We start from the raw sequence: 20,774 nt of genomic DNA, 5'->3' as shown, positions 1-20,774 counted from the left end.
GGATAAAACAAATGCCATAACTACTTATTGGTGTGTCCTTTAATCGAAGGCCTGTGTAGTGTAAGCACACCCAAGTTTTAATGTTCCTCATTAAGTTAATCATAAATGAGATGTCTGTCTGCAACTAGCAGCCAAAACAGTTAAGTACGCTGGTCAATAAATGCAGATTGTTTTGGTGCCATTCCCACATGACACTACATAAATTGGTGTGCATGCACACTTCCATTCTTTATAACATGAGACCAGGGCAGTTTCATCACTTTATTCATGAGTTGAATTATTTATATCAACAAACAAAAGTGTCTCCCAGTCCGTCCCTCTTTCAGTCCCCCCCTCTCTCGCTCTCCCGCATCCACTTCAAAACCGTTCCATTCCCACCAGTGATGTGGTATGACCCTTGTGCAGGGCCATAAAGATCAGGATCACAACAAATTAAAACCAACTCGTGCCAGGAAAATAAAACACAAAAATAACACATTTAGTTAGCTCTTCATTTTAGGAAAACATAAGATTTCAAAAAAATGTATCCATGCTCTCCCAACTCACACTTTTGTAAGATTTGTCAGTTCGTTCATCCATTCATTAAATTCAATCACTCATTCATATAAATCACAGACAGAAGTAACAGGTTAAACCCATTACGCAAAACACTTGTGGGACACGGGAGAAGGGACACATCACACCCTCCCCACCCATCCCCTCATTCAAACACACCCAGATACAGCAATATCACCAATAACCCTACATAGGATCAGCCATTTATACTGTTGGGACATCAGCTAGACTACCATAGACGCAGAGTCGTGTGAGAATCCCTTCACATCAAAGAAAATGTATGTAGTTCCACCTACTGGCTAGGATGTGTAGTTGCAAATACAGGACTTTATTGGAAAACACTCCCAAGTTTGGATCAAAGTACAGTATCTTGGAAGTTGGAATATTTTGCATGACACGGGGCATTGATGACTTCTTTCAAAATAAACCCTACAGCTGACGAAAACACCCCCCCCCCCCAGAGAAACAAAATAAACCCCCGAAAATACAATAAATAAAGTGATCATAATATTTATGTGGGAAAGGCAACGAGAGAGAAATGGAGGGAGAGAATAAAAACGAGAGAAACATTTTGTTCTGTTTTTCCCCCCCGAGCCAGGGACTGAAATGAAGTTGTATTTACAGACAGACTGAGGAGTAGGAGCCTGGTCACTGCTACACCAGCTCCCCTCTGCTAGAGAAAATAAAATGAAATTACAAGAACAATATAATAACAAAAAAAACGAAATAAAAAAAGGTACTTGATATTTACAGTGAGAGAAAGAGAGGGAAGGAGAGAGTGGGAGAGGAAGGAGGAGAGGAACAGAAGGCTCCAGAAGTGGTTGGGGCATTTACATTTCTTGGGTGCAGGTATTTTTGATCAAACCATCATTGTAGTGCGGTGATGAGTGGGGAGGGAGAACAGGTGTGGTTGCTCTAACGCATGGTGAACATGCAAGTCTGTGTTGGTGGGCCAGATGAAAACAAGGTTTTACTGATGATAAATCACTGTGATGCTGTTAGAATCTAGACTTACAAAAACATGAGTGCTAGATTGGGTTGATTTGGAGATGGAAGATGGCCAGGGAAAGTTAAACACACAAAAAAACTCATTCTCACACACAATCACTTACACTTAAAACCTCCCCTACATGCAGTGTAATTGTGCATCTAGACTGAATTGAGGAAAAATGAGAGAGAGGGAGGAGTGAAAGTGCCAAGTACTTTCAAAGCTGATGTGACAGAGCTTTGGTTCAAGTACGCTATATGGCCATTGGTGTACAGGTGTGACTGGAGGAGCCCTACCCCTCCCTACACACAGGTTGCATATCTACACTGCACAAGAGATGCAGCGGGCCCCTACGGCTCCGCTCTATCCCCTTTGGAGAGGTGCAAAGCTTACTTCTCACCTACACATGTCTCCAGCTAAACTGACTGGGACAAGAGCTTATAGAAACTGAATATGTACATTCCATTCTTTTAAAAAAGGTACCTCTTATTCAAATAAAAGACATTAAGACTTTCACCTCAATGTTTCTTCTCAGAAACAGTTTAATAAAACAGCTTGCGGTTCCCGCCTTTGGATTTTTGAATCACCTGTGTGATAAAAGCTTCTAAAAATCACATCCAATTTAAAATGCCAGTTCAATTTGCTGCTGTTTGGTATCCAATTTAATAAAACAAAATAACACAGTTCAATTTTCAGAACTAATTAACACTTTGGACTTGGTTAGGGAGTAATGTCTTGGTAGATGAACACCTACATTCCCCAGAGTTTTCCCATTGGCTGCAGGGACTGATCTGTCCTCTGACCACATGACCGTTTGGTTTTTAACCTCTACAAAGGAAGATTGTCCTAAACTGTCTGAACTGAAACAGGCCTCAGTTTCGACGCATCCCATTCACTGGCATACATCACTAAAACAAAATGCACTTTCAAATAAATAAAACAGTTTTTTATAAAGGGATAAAATTTGATTAGCAGAGATTATAATACAGAATAGCGTTAGTTAGAGTCACCCATCTTCTACAACCCAACAGTCACTGGACTACTGCCACCAACAGATATTTTTTTACACCTATAATGGGAATATTCAAGGGATAATCAATGATTTTTAAGTATTTTTGTTTGTATGTGTGCGTGTATAGTTGTTTTTTTGAAGTTTGGAGCCAAAAGAGGGTGGAAGAGTAGGAAGAGAGGGATGGGGTTGAGAGGAAAAGGGGAAAGACGGGGTGAATGGGGGATGGGGGGGTTCAGGTGCTGTTGATGGATCCAGGTACTGAGCTGGGCTGGGCGGTACTGTCCGACACACTGCCATCTGGTGGAGACAGAGACAGGATATCAGATACACGCCACACTAAACACATCAGTTCACCATCAGGTCATTGTTTTTAGTATGTTGGGTTTAACATCCAAACACAGCAATATTCATTTAAAAAAGGTTGTTAAATGTTGATTTGATGCTATATCCCCTATCCTAGTCCTGTAAATATGTAGTCATCTAATAAGCATGTATTGAACATGTAATAAGCATGTGTCGGGTAGGCTGTGCTGTACATACCGTGTGAGGCAGGTGATGTCTGTGTGCGAGCGTGAGGAGGAATGAGTGTGGAGTTCAACTGGGGCTGGATAGACAGCTCTGAGAGAGAGAGAGATGAGGTTCATACTACACACACAGGATACTCAACATACACGCTTCAGACTTACTCTGGAAAACTGAGGGGATTACAGAAGCTTGGGGCCAAACAGAGGAGGGCATGGCTACTGACTGAGGCAGGGCCAAACAGAGGAGGGCATGGCTACTGACTGAGGGAGGGCCAAACAGAGGAGGGCATGGCTACTGACTGAGGGAGGGCCAAACAGAGGAGGGCATGGCTACTGACTGAGGGAGGGCCAAACAGAGGAGGGCATGGCTACTGACTGAGGGAGGGCCAAACAGAGGAGGGCATGGCTACTGACTGAGGGAGGGCCAAACAGAGGAGGGCATGGCTACTGACTGAGGGAGGGCCAAACAGAGGAGGGCATGGCTACTGACTGAGGGAGGGCCAAACAGAGGAGGGCATGGCTACTGTCTGAGGGAGGGCCAAACAGAGGAGGGCATGGCTACTGACTGAGGGAGGGCCAAACAGAGGAGGGCATGGCTACTGTCTGAGGGAGGGCCAAACAGAGGAGGGCATGGCTACTGTCTGAGGGAGGGCCAAACAGAGGAGGGCATGGCTACTGACTGAGGCAGGGCCAAACAGAGGAGGGCATGGCTACTGACTGAGGGAGGGCCAAACAGAGGAGGGCATGGCTACTGACTGAGGCAGGGCCAAACAGAGGAGGGCATGGCTACTGACTGAGGGAGGGCCAAACAGAGGAGGGCATGGCTACTGACTGAGGGAGGGCCAAACAGAGGAGGGCATGGCTACTGACTGAGGGAGGGCCAAACAGAGGAGGGCATGGCTACTGACTGAGGGAGGGCCAAACAGAGGAGGGCATGGCTACTGACTGAGGGAGGGCCAAACAGAGGAGGGCATGGCTACTGTCTGAGGGAGGGCCAAACAGAGGAGGGCATGGCTACTGTCTGAGGGAGGGCCAAACAGAGGAGGGCATGGCTACTGACTGAGGGAGGGCCAAACAGAGGAGGGCATGGCTACTGTCTGAGGGAGGGCCAAACAGAGGAGGGCATGGCTACTGACTGAGGGAGGGCCAAACAGAGGAGGGCATGGCTACTGACTGAGGCAGGGCCAAACAGAGGAGGGCATGGCTACTGACTGAGGGAGGGCCAAACAGAGAGGGCATGGCTACTGACTGAGGCAGGGCCAAACAGAGGAGGGCATGGCTACTGACTGAGGGAGGGCCAAACAGAGGAGGGCATGGCTACTGACTGAGGGAGGGCCAAACAGAGGAGGGCATGGCTACTGACTGAGGCAGGGCCAAACAGAGGAGGGCATGGCTACTGACTGAGGCAGGGCCAAACAGAGGAGGGCATGGCTACTGACTGAGGGAGGGCCAAACAGAGGAGGGCATGGCTACTGACTGAGGGAGGGCCAAACAGAGGAGGGCATGGCTACTGACTGAGGGAGGGCCAAACAGAGAGGGCATGGCTACTGACTGAGGCAGGGCCAAACAGAGGAGGGCATGGCTACTGACTGAGGGAGGGCCAAACAGAGGAGGGCATGGCTACTGACTGAGGGAGGGCCAAACAGAGGAGGGCATGGCTACTGACTGAGGCAGGGCCAAACAGAGGAGGGCATGGCTACTGACTGAGGGAGGGCCAAACAGAGGAGGGCATGGCTACTGACTGAGGGAGGGCCAAACAGAGGAGGGCATGGCTACTGACTGAGGCAGGGCCAAACAGAGGAGGGCATGGCTACTGACTGAGGGAGGGCCAAACAGAGGAGGGCATGGCTACTGACTGAGGGAGGGCCAAACAGAGGAGGGCATGGCTACTGACTGAGGCAGGGCCAAACAGAGGAGGGCATGGCTACTGACTGAGGCAGGGCCAAACAGAGTGGGGGAGGGCAGTGGACTCACCGACGGGGCTGAAGTTGAAGAGGAGGGGCAGTTCTCGTCCGCTGGGCAGATGGGCAGTGGGCTGGCGCAGCTCTTCGAAGAAGGCGTGGGCGCAGGCCTCCAGGGGGGACAGCCTGGTGACAGGGGTGTACTCTAACAGACGGGAACACAGGGAGATGGCCTCTGGGGGGGTACGCGGCTTAAACACCTGACAGGGAGAAAAAGCATCTTGTTTGACTCATTTAGGCTGTCGTATCTGTTCCACTTCAAAATGTTCTCTCTCTAATATGGATCCCAATGGAAGACAATGGTGTTAAGGCTATTTAAATAGAACTGAGGGCAGAGAGTACCTTTGTCCAGGGGTGTGCTTTGATCTGGGGGAATTTGAACTCTGTGTAGTTGGGGTTCATCTCTCGGATCTGCTCTCTCGTTGGAGTCCCCAAAACCTGGAAGAGTGAAAGATGCATGAAGTTTCTCCAAGAATGATCACCCCTGCCGCCACCGCCAACATAGACCTACGCTCCCGCCGCCAACATAGACCTACGCTCCTGCCGCCGCCGCCAACATAGACCTACGCTCCCGCCGCCAACATAGACCTACGCTCCTGCCGCCGCCGCCAACATAGACCTACGCTCCCGCCGCCAACATAGACCTACGCTCCGCCGCCGCCGCCGCCGCCAACATAGACCTACGCTCCTGCCGCCGCCGCCAACATAGACCTACGCTCCCGCCGCCGCCGCCAACATAGACCTACGCTCCCGCCGCCGCCGCCAACATAGACCTACGCTCCCGCCGCCGCCGCCAACATAGACCTACGCTCCCGCCGCCGCCGCCAACATAGACCTACGCTCCTGCCGCCGCCGCCAACATAGACCTACGCTCCTGCCGCCGCCGCCAACATAGACCTACGCTCCTGCCGCCGCCGCCAACATAGACCTACGCTCCTGCCGCCGCCGCCAACATAGACCTACGCTCCTGCCGCCGCCGCCAACATAGACCCTACGCTCCTGCCGCCGCCGCCAACATAGACCTACGCTCCCGCCGCCGCCAACATAGACCTACGCTCCTCCGCCGCCGCCAACATAGACCTACGCTCCTGCCGCCGCCGCCAGCAGACCTACGCTCCTGCCGCCGCCGCCAACGTAGACCTACGCTCCTGCCGCCGCCAACGTAGACCTACGCTCCTGCCGCCGCCGCCAACGTAGACCTACGCTCCTGCCGCCGCCGCCGCCAACGTAGACCTACGCTCCTGCCGCCGCCACCGCCGCCAACGTAGACCTACTCTCCTGCCGCCGCCAACATAGACCTACGCTCCTGCCGCCGCCAACAAATTTCTTTTTAACAAACTATAGTTTTGGCAAGTCTGTTAGGACATCTAATTTGTGCATGACACAAGTCATTTTTCCAACAATTGTTTACAGACAGATTATTTCACTTATAATTCACTGTATCACAATTCCAGTGGGTCAGAAGTTTACATACACTAAGTTGACTGTGCCTTTAAACAGCTTGGAAAATTCCAGAAAATGATGTCATGGCTTTAGAAGCTTCTGATAGGCTAATTGACATAATGTGAGTCAATTGGAGGTGTACCTGTGGATGTATTTCAAGGCCTACCTTCAAACTCAGTGCCTCTCTGCTTGACATCATGGGAAAATCAAAAGAAATCAGCAAAGACATCAGAAAAAAAATTGTAGACCTCCACAAGTCTGGTTCATCCTTGGGAGCAATTTCCAAACGCCTGAAGGTACCACGTTCATCTGTACAAACAATAGTACTCAACACCATGGGACCACGCAGCCGTTATACCGCTCAGGAAGGAGACGCGTTCTGTCTCCTAGAGATGAACGTACTTTGGTGTGAAAAGTGCAAATCAATCCCAGAACAGCAGCAAAGGACCTTGTGAAGATGCTGGAGGAAACAGGTACAAATGTATCTATTACCACAGTAAAACGAGTCCTATAATCGACGTAAGCTGAAAGGCCGCTCAGCAAGGAAGAAGCCACTGCTCCAAAACCGCCATAAAAAAGCCAGACTACGGTTTGCAACTGCACATGGGGACAAAGATAGTACTTTTTGGTGAAATGTCCTCTGGTCTGATGAAACAAAAATAGAACGGTTTGGCCATAATGTCCATCATCATGTTTGGAGGAAAAAGGGGGAGGCTTGCAAGCCGAAGAACACCATCCCAATTGTGAAGCATGGGGGTGGCAGCATCATGTTGTGGGGGTTCTTTGCTGCAGGAGGAACTGGTGCACTTCACAAAATAGATGGCATCATGAGGTAGGAAAATTATATGGATATATTGAAGCAACATCTCAAGACATCAGTCAGGAAGTTAAAGCTTGGTCGGAAATGGGTCTTCCAAATGGACAATGACCCCAAGCATACTTCCATGTTGTGGCAAAATGGCTTAAGGACAACACAATCAAGGTATTGGAGTGGCCATCACAAAGCCCTGACCTCAATCCTATAGAAAATTTGCAGGCAGAACTGAAAAAGCATGTGCAAGCAAGGAGGCCTACAAACCTGACTCAGTTACACCAGCTCTGTCAGGAGGAATGGGCCAAAATTCTCCAAACTTATTGTGGGAAGCTTGTGGAAGGCTACCCAAAATGTTTGACCCAAGTTAAACAATTTAAAGGCAATGCTACCAAATGCTAATTGAGTGTATGTAAACTTCTGACCCACTGGGAATGTGATGAAGGAAATAAAAGCTGAAATAAATCACTCTACACTATGATTCTGACATTTCACATTCTTAAAATAAAGTGGTGATCCTAACTGACCTATGACAGGGATTTTTTACTAGGACTAAATGTCAGGAATTGTGAAAAGCGGAGTTTAAATGTATTTGGCTAAGGTGTATGTAAACTTCCGACTTCAACTGTACGCTCCTACCGTCGCCACCAACATAGACCTACACTCCCTCTTCTTTCCATCTCCCACCCCTACAGTTTGGTGTCCTCTCAGCTCCCCTCTTCTCTACCTTGATGATCTCTACCAGTTGGTCCACTCCGCTGTCCCCGGGGAAGATGGGCTGTCCCAGCAGCAGTTCGGCCAGCACGCAGCCCGCTGACCAGATGTCTATGTTGGACGTGTAGTCCGTGGCGCCAAAGATGAGCTCGGGGGCGCGGTAGTACCGCGAGCAGATATAGGACACGTTGGGCTCCCCGCGAACAAGCTGCTTAGCACTGGAGACAAGAGGGGGAGAGAGGTGGTCAGTCAGAGAAAAAGATATCGAGACAGACAGAGTAAGACAGAGATCGATTTAGACAGACTGAACAGTAAGGCGGCATTTACACAGGCAGCCCAATACTGATTTCTTTTTTTTTCACCAATCAGATCAGCGCTGAAAAATATCTCTAATGACCAATTAGTGGAAAAAAGATCAGAAGAATTGCGCTGCGTTTACACAGGCAGCCTAAGAAACACAGACAGTCAGAGACATCCAGAGATGGCCAGAGGTGCTCACTGACAGACAGGCAGACTAACCTGCCGAAGTCACAGAGTTTGAGGATGGCCGTCTCGGGGTCCACCAGCAGGTTCTGGGGTTTGATGTCTCTGTGACACACACCCTGGGAATGGATATAGGCCAGACTGCGGAACAGCTGGTACATGTACACCTGCAGGGAGAACACAAGACACATGTTAAGACACACACACACAGTTAGCAGCCAGTAACAGCAGCACTGATCATCATAATCCCCTCCATTAGTAATACAGTCATGCCAAGTGTCCAGACAGCTACTGTTGGTCACCAACTTCACTGCACTCAGAACAGTCAAACATTCTGGATGTATGCAACTTACTCAAACACATTGCAACAACTTGTGGGTTCTCTGCTCTAGACTATGCCAGTAAAATGTTCCCATCGCAAAGCTTAGAGCTAGCATGGCAGAAGATGTGACTGTGTATGTGTGTAAGGGTTTCTGGCTGTCTGAGTGTGCGTGTGTTGGGGTCTCTCTATTGGGTCGTTAGCTGTGTTATTGGGCACACAGGGTGCAAGGGGTAGACAGACGGGTGTTGAGAGGGGGACGCGGTTGCCCAGCTGTGGCAGGGGGGAAGATTTAGAGGGCAAAGAGTTTAATTGCACACCACAGAGAGGGGGGGAGGGGGTGCAGAGGAGTGAGCGATCAAAAAATGTAAAGGTTTTTCTGCATGCAATACTGTTCAATTCTAACAGTTTGTTGAGTCTTCTCACTTCTGTTTGCCAAAGCAAGTTAAATAAACAGTAATGTAAACATGTTTCCCATGCTAATAAAGCCCCTTTGAATTGAATTGGAGAGAAAGGGGCTGAAGAGTAGTGAGGGAAGAAGGGAACAAGGAGAGGAAGGAAGGGAAGGAAGAGATGCAGATAAAGAGAGAGTAGCGAGGGATGAGAAGAGCACAGGGAGAGGTGGAGAGGAGAGTGTAGAGATGCTGAGTGAGGGCAGTGTGTGTGTGTATGATCAGTATGCATCTCCACACCACAGGAGAGAGCAGCAGGGTGGGCTGAGGCAAATGGGCCATATGAGACAGACAGTCCTCTCTGCTGCCACGGGGCATAGCACACACGCAGCTAACAGACAACATAAGTGCCCTTTTAAACAGACTTTCTCTCTAATTTTTCCAATTCTAAAACACTTTAGTAGGCCTTGTCCCCAAAAAATCTGATGTAGGAAAAGAAGAGAATGGAGGAGTTGGAAAAGAGGTGACAGACAGAAAGACTACCGGAGGTCAGTGAAGAGTCAGAGCAGAAAGAGAACATACAATTGAAGTCGGAAGTTTACATACAGCTTAGCCAAATACATTTAAACTCAGCTTCACAATTCCTGATATTTAATCCTAGTAAAAATTCCCCGTCTTAGGTCAGTTAGGATCACCACTTTATTTTAAGAATGTGAAATGTCAGAATAATAGTAGAGAGAATAATTTATTTCAGCTTTTATTTCTGTCATCACACTCCCAGTAGGTCAGAAGTTTACCGTAAATTCCGGACTATAAGCCGCAACTTTTTTCCCAGGCTTTGAACCTCGCGGCTTAAACAATGACGCTGCTGATATATGGATTTTTTCCCGCTTTCAATTCCCCCCCCGTCTCCTTCCTGAGTGGTATGACGGCTGCGTGGTCCCATGGTGTTTATACTTGCGTACTATTGTTTGTACAGATGAACATGGTACCTTCAGGCATTTGGAAATTGCTCCCAAGGATGAACCTGACTTGTGGAGGTCTACAATGTATGATTGGCTGATTTCTTTTGATTTTCCCATGATGTCAAGCAAAGAGGCAATGAGTTTGAAGGTAGGCCTTGAAATACATCCACAGGTACACCTCCGATTGACTCAAATGATGTCAATTAGCCCATCAGAACCTTCTAAAGCGATGACATCATTTTCTGGAATTTTCCAAGCTGTTTAAAGGCACAGTCAACTTAGTGTATGTAAACTTCTGACCCACTGGAATTGTGATACAGTGAATTAAAAGTGAAATAATCTGTCTGTAAACAATTGTTGGAAAAAATAACTTGTGTTATGCACAAAGTAGATGTCCTAACCGACTTGCCAAAACTATAGTTTGTTAACAAGAAATTTGTGGAGTGGTTGAAAAACAAGTTTTAATGACTCCAACCTAAGTGTATGTAAACTTCCGACTTCAACATCAATGTGTTTTCTTCTCATCAGATCCTTGGGGGAAAGAGTCCTCTAGTCAAATACAGTACCATTTAGGGTACCCAGACTTTTACATTGTCATACCGTCCTTCTCTCATGACGGGATTTACAGTATTACCGGATTAGTACACAAGGGGGAGCCACAAAACGCAAAAAAAGCCTGTTGGGCGTCCATTACCAGAAGGCTGACAAAATTAATACAAGTAATGGCAAATTTCCACGGAGGCTGCTACCTAAATGTGCTAACGAGCACAAATGAAAATAAAGTAATTGCAAAGACAGGCAATCCAGCTCATAAAGTTATACATACGTAGGAGCTACCGAATATAATTTTTGGTGAATTTGGACATTTACAAGCGAATGTGAACGAAATACATTGTACAAACAAAGTTGACACATGTTTGTCTGAAGGAAGAACAGTACTGGCTCTGGAGCAGTATGTGAACACATTGTGTCTGTGTGCAGTCGCTAGGGCACCGGGCCTGTCTTCTCTGCTCGGAGAAGATGATAGCAAGTTAAACTTTGGTGTCGCTTTCATGAAAAATGAAGAATTCTGCATTCAGGAAAAAAAGTTATATCTTGCTGCGTTTTGTAAACTCAGATCTAAAATAATTATTTATGTAATTTCTGCTCGGCATCAGACAAATGTTGTGCTTCAGTTGCACTTGTCCACTGGGATGAGAATTCACTAAGGGCATTCTATCAGCAGACAGCACTGATGTGTAGCTACTTTTCCTCAGTGTAACCAGCCTACTTCTCTCTGGTAAAATGCAAGATTAACTTCAAGCAAAACATTAGAAACAATGTAGCTGGCTACATTTCCTATGATAAACAGAAATATGATGGCCATGCATTTTTTGTTTGCAAAAAAATAACTTGCATTTTCATTGTAAGCTCATTTACAAATGGTAGCCAAATAGCTTTGCACTTCTGTTGTCATCTAATGAAAATGAAGCAAATTTCTGCTGAATGTGTTGAACCAATGTATTTTCTGGGCAGGAAAACTATAGTTGCATGTCCCTGATCCCCCTATTGAGGCAAAACAATAAACACTTGACTATGAATATACAGCTGGACCCACTTGCTCCTGCTTTCTCCCGTTGTGCTATTTACAAACAAACACGGGACTGGCTTCCTGGGGAACTACGGTAAGCTTCATAACGTAAATAATGTGACAGGTGAAATGAAGAACGCGATCTGCTTCATCTCCTAATGTATCGCACAAGTTGACTGCAGGTATTTACTTACAAAGTAGCTACAAATATGAACCATTATAGAAAAACTTACATTTCCAAATACCCCGGTATACCGCCCAAGCCTAGTACCATTTCATTTAAATAGAGAACTCTGCCTCTAGCAGCATGGAGCTTAAAGAGGAACGATGGAGGGGTGATCGGGCAAGTGAGAGATGAGAAGAAGACGGACACAGACTGAGTGAGAAAGAGGGAGAGCAAGATGAACGAGAGAACGAAAGAAAACAATGACAGAGAACGAGGATAAAAGGGAGGGAAAGTAAAAAGAGAAACAGGGGAAGAGAAGAAGCAGTGAGTGCATTACCTTGACGTATATAATGGGGATGGTGGTCTTGGCCTTGTTGAAGTGCCGGGCCACCCTGTACACCGTCTCTGGGACAAAGTCCAGCACTAGGTTCAGATACACCTCGTCTTTCTGTAAGGGGAGAATCCATTTTGTAATGTAATACATTTTTTCACAAGTCTGGATTTTTCTTTTTGCTGCATAAACGTGAAAATGTCAAATGTTGTTCCCAATACCTGGTAGTCAGACTTGTACATACCTTCTCCCCACTGGAGTAGAAAAAGTAACGTAGCCTGACAATGTTGCAGTGGTCCAATTTCCTCATGATCTGTAGTTCTCGGTTCTGGAGTATAGAAATAGCAAGGGGGTGTAATTTAGGTCTCAAGATTTCATCAGTTGAGCAATAGTAACATTGAGGTATGGGGAGAGAACATACAGAAATACACCTGATAGTGTGTGAGTGATGAGGGGCAATGGTGTGTTTCTGTAGACTGCCAGTGGGAGTGAGTTGCACTGTGTGTGTGTGTGTGTGTGTGTGTGTGTGTGTGTGTGTGTGTGTGCGCGCACGCGCATGTATAGACCAGTGTTTCAGTTGAGTCACTAAACCGAGTCGTGTGCTTGAGTCCGAGTCAAGTCACAAGTTTGAGGCTAAGTTGAGTTTGAGTCTGAGTCACCAATGGTGAAGTCCGTGATCGAGTCCTGATCCAAGTGCTCAAGTCTGAGACACTGGGTTGGAGTTTAACAAAAAAAAGAACACATTAATAATATCGGTTTATGTTCACATAATAAAAAACATTTGAAAGCAAAGGAATGAGTCGGGGGTTCTTTAGACATATTTGGTATTTTGGTTACAAATGTTTTTTGCTCGCTTGTATTGGCGGCTTACTAGCTCGATGCTTGTATGTCGCGCCTCTTGATTTGGCTCGGATTTGGGAGACCAAATCTGCCCAGCAACAACTAGTGGTGGTCTGGTGGGAAGATTTTCATGTGAGCATTGAAGTAACGCAAAGATTTTCCTCCAGTTGCACAAAAGTCACTACTGCCTACAATATGCAATAGCCCACAAAACAAATAAGTCCTTCATACACAGGCTCACACAGTTTATTTTAATAGAATGTTCAATGATGTTTTGAAGGGATGAATGGTCTCTGGACGGAATTGGATATCGCTCCTGTAAAATTATTATTTCCAATAATTGTAACAGGCTCTCGGCTTTTTGTAAATCGCCCACTGATATGTCGTTTTTTTTATTCCAGAGTGAAATCCAGAGGAAGACTAGGGAAAGTGGGAGGGTAGAGCGAGATGACAAATTCAAAGACAGCCTACTTTTTAATACTCAAGGGGAGAGAGAGACAATAGCTAGACTTGTTTTCCTTTTAAACTCAATACTATTGTTTTCAATTTCATAAAGCAGTTTGTGTTTCTTAACCAGGCAAAGCTAAATAGTAGGCTGGTGACTGGTGGTTACAGGGAAGTGAGTCGCTAACGCGATGTGCAGCCTACATACCCATTGATTTATTGTTGTGTTACAACCTGAATTCAAAATGGATTAACTATTTTTTTCCCTCACCCTTCTACACACAATACCCTATACTGACAAAATGAAAACAAGTATAAAAATATTTTGGCACATGTATTGACAATGAAATACAGAAATATCTCATTTATATAAGTACTCACACCCCTGAGTCAATACTCTGTAGAAGCACCTTTGGCAGCAATTACAGCTGTGAGTCTTTCTGGGTAAGTCACTAAGAGCTTTCCACACCTGGATTGTGCAAGATTTGGCCCTTATTCTTAACAATAAAATACAAAAATATTCCAAGCTCTGTCAAATTGGTTGTTGATTATTGCTAGACAGCAATTTTCAAGTCTTGCCATAGATTTTCAAGTAGATTTAAGTCAAAACTGTAACTCGGTCGCTCAGGAACATTCACTGTCTTCTTGGTACGCAAACTCCAGTGTAAATTTGGCCTTGTTTTAGGTTACTGTCCTGCCAAAAGGTGAATTTATCTCCCAGTGTCTGGTGGAAAGCAGACTGAACCAAGTTTCTGTAGGGTTTTTCCCGGTGCTTAACTCCATTCAGTCTCTTTTTTATCCTGAAAAACTCCCCCGGCCTTAACAATTGCAAGCATACACATAACATGATGCAGCCACCACTATGCTTGAAAATATGGAGTGGTACTCAGTAATGTGTTGTAGTACTGCATTCAAGACAAAAAGTAATTGCTTTGTCACATATTCTGCAGTATTACTTTAGTGCCTTGTTGCAAACAGGATGCATGTTTTGCAATATTTGTCAATTAGGTTAATATTGTGGAGTAACTACAATGTTGTTGATCCATCCTCAGTTTTCTCCTACCACAACTGGTGGTAGGAGAAACTGTTTTAAAGTCACCATTGGCCTCATGGTGAAATCCCTGAGCGGTTTCCTTCCTCTACGGCAACTGAGTCAGGAAGGACGCCTGTATATTTGTAGTGACCAGGTTTTAGTATTAGTTTATTAATTCGACCATAAAAAAAAAAAACATACATAAAACAGTGTATTGATACACCATCCAAAGTGTAAGTAATAACTTCACAATGCTCAAAGGGATATTCAATGTCCACTTTATATTTTACACATTTACCTATAGGTGCCCTTCTTTCCGAGGCATTGGAAAACCTCCCTGGTCTTTGTGGTTGAATCTGTGTTTGAAATTCACTGCTCGACTGAGGGACCTTACAGATTATTGTAAGTGTGGGGTACAAAGACGAGGTAGTCATTCAAAAATCATGTTAAACACTTATTGCACACAGATTGAGTCCATGCAACCTGTGTGACTTGTTAAGCACATTTTTACTTCTGAACTTTAGGCTTGTCATTACAAAGGGGTTGAATATTTATTGACTCAAGACATTTCAGCTTAACATTTTTAATTAATTTGTAAAAATTGTGAAAAACATAATTCCACTTTGACATTACGGGGTATTGTGTGTAGGCTTGTGACAAAAACATCAATTTAATTTTCGATTCAGGCTGTAACAACAAAATGTGGAAAAAGTCAAGCGGTGTGAATACTTTCTGAAGGCACTATGATCGGAGGCAGTACGTGAGCGGAGCCTGCCTTCCTGTCTGCCCACACTCAGCGCTTGCCGACGTAGGCCGGCTGGTGTGCCAGTGTGGCACGTCCTTCCCACCGCTAACTAGAGAACAGAACCCTCACTTCTCTGTGCACCCAGTGCTGCTAATGTTCTGCTTATCATAGTAGCCTATCCAGTCCAAATACACGGGAAGGTGAGTCCCAGTCGTTAATGGTCGAGTACTACAACACTGGCGTAGAGTCCCAGTGGAAGTGGGTTGTGCTGTGTGTCTGTAGACTCTGTACCTTAAACCTCTTGTCCTGCAGAACCTTCTTGATGGCCACCATCTCCTGGCTGTCAATGAGGCGGGCCTGGTACACCACGCCGAAGGAACCATTCCCGATCACCTTGATGTCTGTGTAGGACACCTCCTGTGGGCGGTCTGGACCCTGGCCTGGTGTGGCCACCACAGTCGTCACCTTGCCACTGTCTCCTGAGGGAGAGGTACAGAGGTCAAACACATTATAGTACATGACCATTTGGGAGGGGGGCTAAAGGACCGCAAGTATTTTAGATGTTATCCAGATGCAGGGACACACACCCCAAACACACAGAGGGCCATGACTCTGGTTTAGAGGCAAGAAACGTAGTGACGATCACCTCATCCTTTCTCCAATCCCCTGAGGGGAAACGCTAAACAACCTATGTTCATCACTCCCCCTCTCTCTCTCTCTCTAAATGTCCATAACCTCAGAAGCCTCTCCCCACAGACACAATACTAGCTGGTAATGAGCTGTAGTAGCTAGAGTGAACCACCTCCACCCTGCCTCACCTTCCCCGGCTCCCCAGGGGGAGGCTGCACGCCTGGCTGCACGCCTGGCTGTCACAGCTCTGAACCCCTTCACTACACTGGCTGGTACGGTTTAAATACGAGGAACCTGACAATACTGAGAAATGCATCCTTGCTTTCCTCTGTTTCTTGAGGTAAAGGGCGATTTAACACGGTGGATTGGGTGAAAGTGAGGGCTCTCCAACATAGCTTTGACAGAATGTCATACCTATAATTACTGTCTTCAAGGAAGGGAGGGTGCGTTTTTAAAGTGTTTGAATGGAGCCGGGACGATACCAGTATTGCGAGACACAAAATATCACAACACTGGTATCATCACAGCCCTACTGTCTGTCTGATGTGCGACCTTGTGGAAAGGAAGATTCTCTGAGCTCATACAGTGAGTGACAGTTCTACTTCGGGTCAGACGTGCAGCTCAGGGTGAACTGACTGACACAGCAGCACCAGAGAAGCACAGATTGGGAAGGGAGGAGGAACATTACAGTAGAGGTAGGGCCTGGAGCCAACCAGCTTGTCAGAGCCTGTGATAACATTGAATGGACAGTACAGTAGCACGCCCAGTGAGTGTGTGCACCGGTTCCTCCATTCACCCGCCATTCGCCTGCCTCAACATGACCATGCTTTCTCTAATAACTCTGTATGTCCCAGTTCTACTCTAAAGTCTGACAAGGCCTCTAGAACAAAGCTGTGTAAGTGGATGACTAGCTTAAGATTTTGTTGAGAAGACAAATTTGGATCTTCCTCTGCTGAAGACAGAGGATCCAAATGAAATCCAGGAATCAGACTGGAAGGGAGGGTGAACGGCGGGAGGTTTTGTTCAGCACTGCTGAAAGCATTAGGTGGGCGCCGTTGATTGATGGATTTAAAGTCAACTCCTATGATGTAGACTAGACACCTCTGGATGCCTCTGGACGGCATGTTGTAATAAACACACTGGAGACGCCACACATAGCTTTTCACATACTAGTATATGAAGGGTCATCATAGCTAGTGGTAGATTTCACTGGGTAGGCATTAGATTCATTGATTAATCCAAACCAGATCCTTGCATGACTCACTAAACTATTCTTCCTTCTGACGTCTCATACGACCAGAGAACGTCATCTGATCTGTAATCATGTGGCTCACAGCGTTTGCGTCTGTGTCGTCCTCTTCTTAAGAAGTGGAGTCAGAGGGGAGTGTTAAATATGAAACAGCAGTGGCATGATAGTCACTTTAATGATGAATGCAAAGATGAGCAGTCAGACAGTTCAGCTGTCAGAGAAGTGCTTTGGTTCCTAAAGAGGAAGTTAACACACAGGTCTGATGAGTAGGATTGAATGAAAGAGTAAGAGGGAGAGAAGTGATTTCCAGAACGCTCAGACTTTAGTCTCAAGTAACTCATCACTTATTTCTAAATATAAAGCGAGTGAACACATTACTCACAAAAAGGATTAGCGATTACACAGCCATGCATTACAACCAAACATGTATTTATGCCAGAGCTGCAGTATCCTTTTGAGAGAGAGGTAGCTAGTTGGCTAGTATTGCTATGCAGTGGCTGGTCTGGCACTAGAGAATATTAACCAGATTAGTGGCACTGCCACTTACTCTCTAAAACAGTGTTCCTCAACTCCAGCCCACAACTGCAGTTTTGTTCCAGACCTGGGCCAGTTTCCCAAAAGCATTTTAAGGCTAAGTTAATCTTAGAAGCATAGGATCCTACGGTCCTAACAATGAACTTAGCCTTAAGATGCTTTTGGGAAACCGGGCCCAGTACTAATATAGACACAACTAATTCACTGACCATCAAGCCCTTTATTAGTTGAATCAGGTGTAGGTGTGTTAGTGCTGGAACAAATATGTGCAGTCATGTGGGTCCCCAGGATAGGAGCTGAGAACAATACAGCAGTAGAAAGTTGAGAAACGTCAGTAACGCTAAGTGCAGCCCCAGAATACTAGGATAATCCTGGTGGCAATTATTGCCTATGACTTGTTTTGTCTGACACCTTTTTGTCAGACATTTACAACCCTTGATCTTGGCTTTGCACTTCACTTAGACAAGTCCGTGTTACTTCCAGAAACAATAACAGTAGCGCAGCACCTTTGTTAGGGTTTCTGGTAGGTCCAGACACCTCCAGACCAGGAACAATGCTTATCAGTGGGCACACCCTTCTAGGAATGCAGTACTGTGGTCAGGAGAGACCAAATCAGACCCCATTCGAAACCGAGGATTACTGTTAGAACGCCTGAACAGAGACTGGGCCACTGATGACCTGCTGATTAGGCTCTAGGCTAGGTGTTCATGTATACCCTGCTGGACTGAGAAGACATTTGACCAGCACCGTCTATGTGCTCGTCATTTATCTGACGCTCACCTATTTCCAGTCTTCATCTCCCACCTCTAGCTTATCTTTCCAATGATTCACTCACCCTCCCTGCCTTCTTTCCCTGCCTCCCTCAATCTCTCCAGTCAAATCCCTTCACACTGAAGCTTCAACATCAGCCCATAGGGTTCCATTGGTGAGCTGAGCACATTCACAGTGCAGTCTGAAGTGCCATGGTTGACCCAGGCCGGGTCTTCCACATGGCAGGGCTATCAGAATAGCAGTCAGTGATCAGAATGGAAATTGGTATGCAACGTTTATGGTTTTCAACTGAAGAAATGTCAGCGGCAAACACATCTGACTTGATAAAAGTGTTCGGTTTAATAAGGACCCACTAAAGTCTTACCAAAATATGGGTACACTTTCAACCACCTCCTGACACATGGCAGAGTAGACTAGCTACTGTCTGTTTCACATGGACAATGTGGTGCAATGTTCCAGATTTGGTTATCCCTAAGTCTGACCATGTCAACACCTCCCTCCCTACAGGTATTCTGCCAGCACCGCATATCCAAACTACCATTGGGCATACAATCAATTTCTGTCATTGCACTGGCTGTAAAAATTGGTGAGAATGAGACCCTGTGGAAGAATCCTCAATGTGCAGAAATCTCAATGGAAAGCAATAGGACTTGCCTAATTATGAAGATCATTTGATCTATCAATATATGGACATGTGTCAAATTATGCAAATATGAGGAAAATCAATCATAGATCTTGAACAATAACGAGATGAGAGCAACATATTGCATTTGGAAATACGTGGTTATGATAGTATTATTCCAATAACAAGATAGATACGTAAAGGTTCCTTACCACCCACATTTTTGCTCAATCTAAAACGGTTGACCAAAGAACTGCAAAACAGAACTGGACTTGTAACGTTATAAAAATGACATTGACAGACCTTTGACACAGCGCACTCCAGCAATCTGGCTGGCTAATTCTATTCCTGCCTTGGACAAGCTAACCAAACGGGCAAACTAGCACGTAAATTGTTATTGAACAAGTTAGCTAGATTTAAAGCTAATTGTTCGGGGTCACATTAAGCCATGTTGTATAAGCACCCAATATATGACGTTATGTGAACTGAATTAACGATAACCTCGTCTCCTCTAAATAGCATATATAGCTGTTAGCTAGCTAACGTTAGACATGTAACCTAGCTAACTAAGCAACCAGCTACATAACTTCCAATGCTAATAGCTAAGATTACAGGCTAACTAGCTAAATGAGGACGACGGTCAACCTCATTTGATTTCACCTAGGTAGGTAACGTTACCGCTGATGCCCGTTTTTTCCAATCTGGCTTCCAACGACAAATATCACCGACATCTGGTTCCATTCTATTTTCATCCATTTCTAACATCGTATAGACGTTTCACTTCAAATGATATTCTAGTTAACGTTAGCCAGATCTGTCACAATCAAAGCCCGGCTTGATCCCACTGTCCCTTTTACAAAAACATACATAGCCTAGCCAGCTAGCTACCTACCTAGGTTAGTTTTGCGAAATGATAACATCGACAGTTTAATCAATTTGTTTAGTTAGATACTTAATTTAAATTAGCAGTACACACATATATCCCGATCCCTTCGTGTTGTGTTCAATTAGCTATACTCACGGGCTAGTTTCAAATTTCCGAAGCCAGACGAGCTGCTCCCTGTGGCCTGTGAAGCCCCAGATTTTCCTGCAGAACTTCCTCCGGTAACAGACGATCCGGCGGCGGCTGAAGCGGCTCCGGGAGCCCCTGGAGGCTCAGCAAACGAGCTGGTCCTGGGCCGCCCGCTGCCGCTCATATCTATGTGCGCTAAAGCCGGGGCAGGGGAAAAGGTTGTTACGATTTAGAGCCAAGCAGGCACAGAGTTGACCTATCTTTTCTAATGTAGTCGTTACAAATGTAACTGCATTGGTAGCATATCGTTTTAGCTAGCTTGTACGTCTCCCCCTTTCTTCTTCGCTTGGCACAGTGGTTGGACTTGACGCACAGCAACGCACTGGCTGATAGCATTGCTTCATGGGTAACGAAGTTTTGAGGGTAGATCCAACTGCGGCGTATTCATTACGCCAATTCTGTTGCAAAACGTTTCTTTAACAGAAACAAACGGAACGACACAGGGCGGGACCTACCTACATTTGGCCAATAGAAACTCTCGCTTTCGTTGCAAAATGCAACAGTTTGCAACTGTTTGGACTAATAATTACACCCCAGAAAGTGCACTTGTGGAGCATAGTGGTTACAAACGGTTAAAGTAAACAAATAACGATCATATAT

General features: G+C 45.8%; 1 protein-coding gene across 1 annotated transcript; it reads right to left on the bottom strand.

The window, feature by feature from the left end:
• Positions 1-247: 247 nt before the first annotated feature.
• LOC106576382 (glycogen synthase kinase-3 beta) lies at positions 248-20,518 on the bottom strand. Its single transcript, XM_014153519.2, has 10 exons — positions 20,124-20,518; positions 15,588-15,775; positions 12,479-12,562; positions 12,241-12,351; positions 8,528-8,658; positions 8,022-8,226; positions 5,383-5,478; positions 5,054-5,240; positions 3,096-3,173; positions 248-2,852 (listed from the first exon to the last, which is right to left on the bottom strand). Exons 1-10 carry the CDS (start codon positions 20,296-20,298, stop codon positions 2,788-2,790), a joined length of 1,320 nt encoding a protein of 439 aa, XP_014008994.1. The 5' UTR covers positions 20,299-20,518; the 3' UTR covers positions 248-2,787.
• Between the last annotated feature and the right edge of the window lie 256 nt (positions 20,519-20,774).

Source organism: Salmo salar, chromosome ssa02, assembly GCF_905237065.1.
Source record: "Salmo salar chromosome ssa02, Ssal_v3.1, whole genome shotgun sequence".
Lineage (NCBI taxonomy): Eukaryota > Metazoa > Chordata > Actinopteri > Salmoniformes > Salmonidae > Salmo > Salmo salar.
Note: the sequence above shows the minus strand (reverse complement) of the source record. Positions and strands in the feature narration are given on the sequence as shown.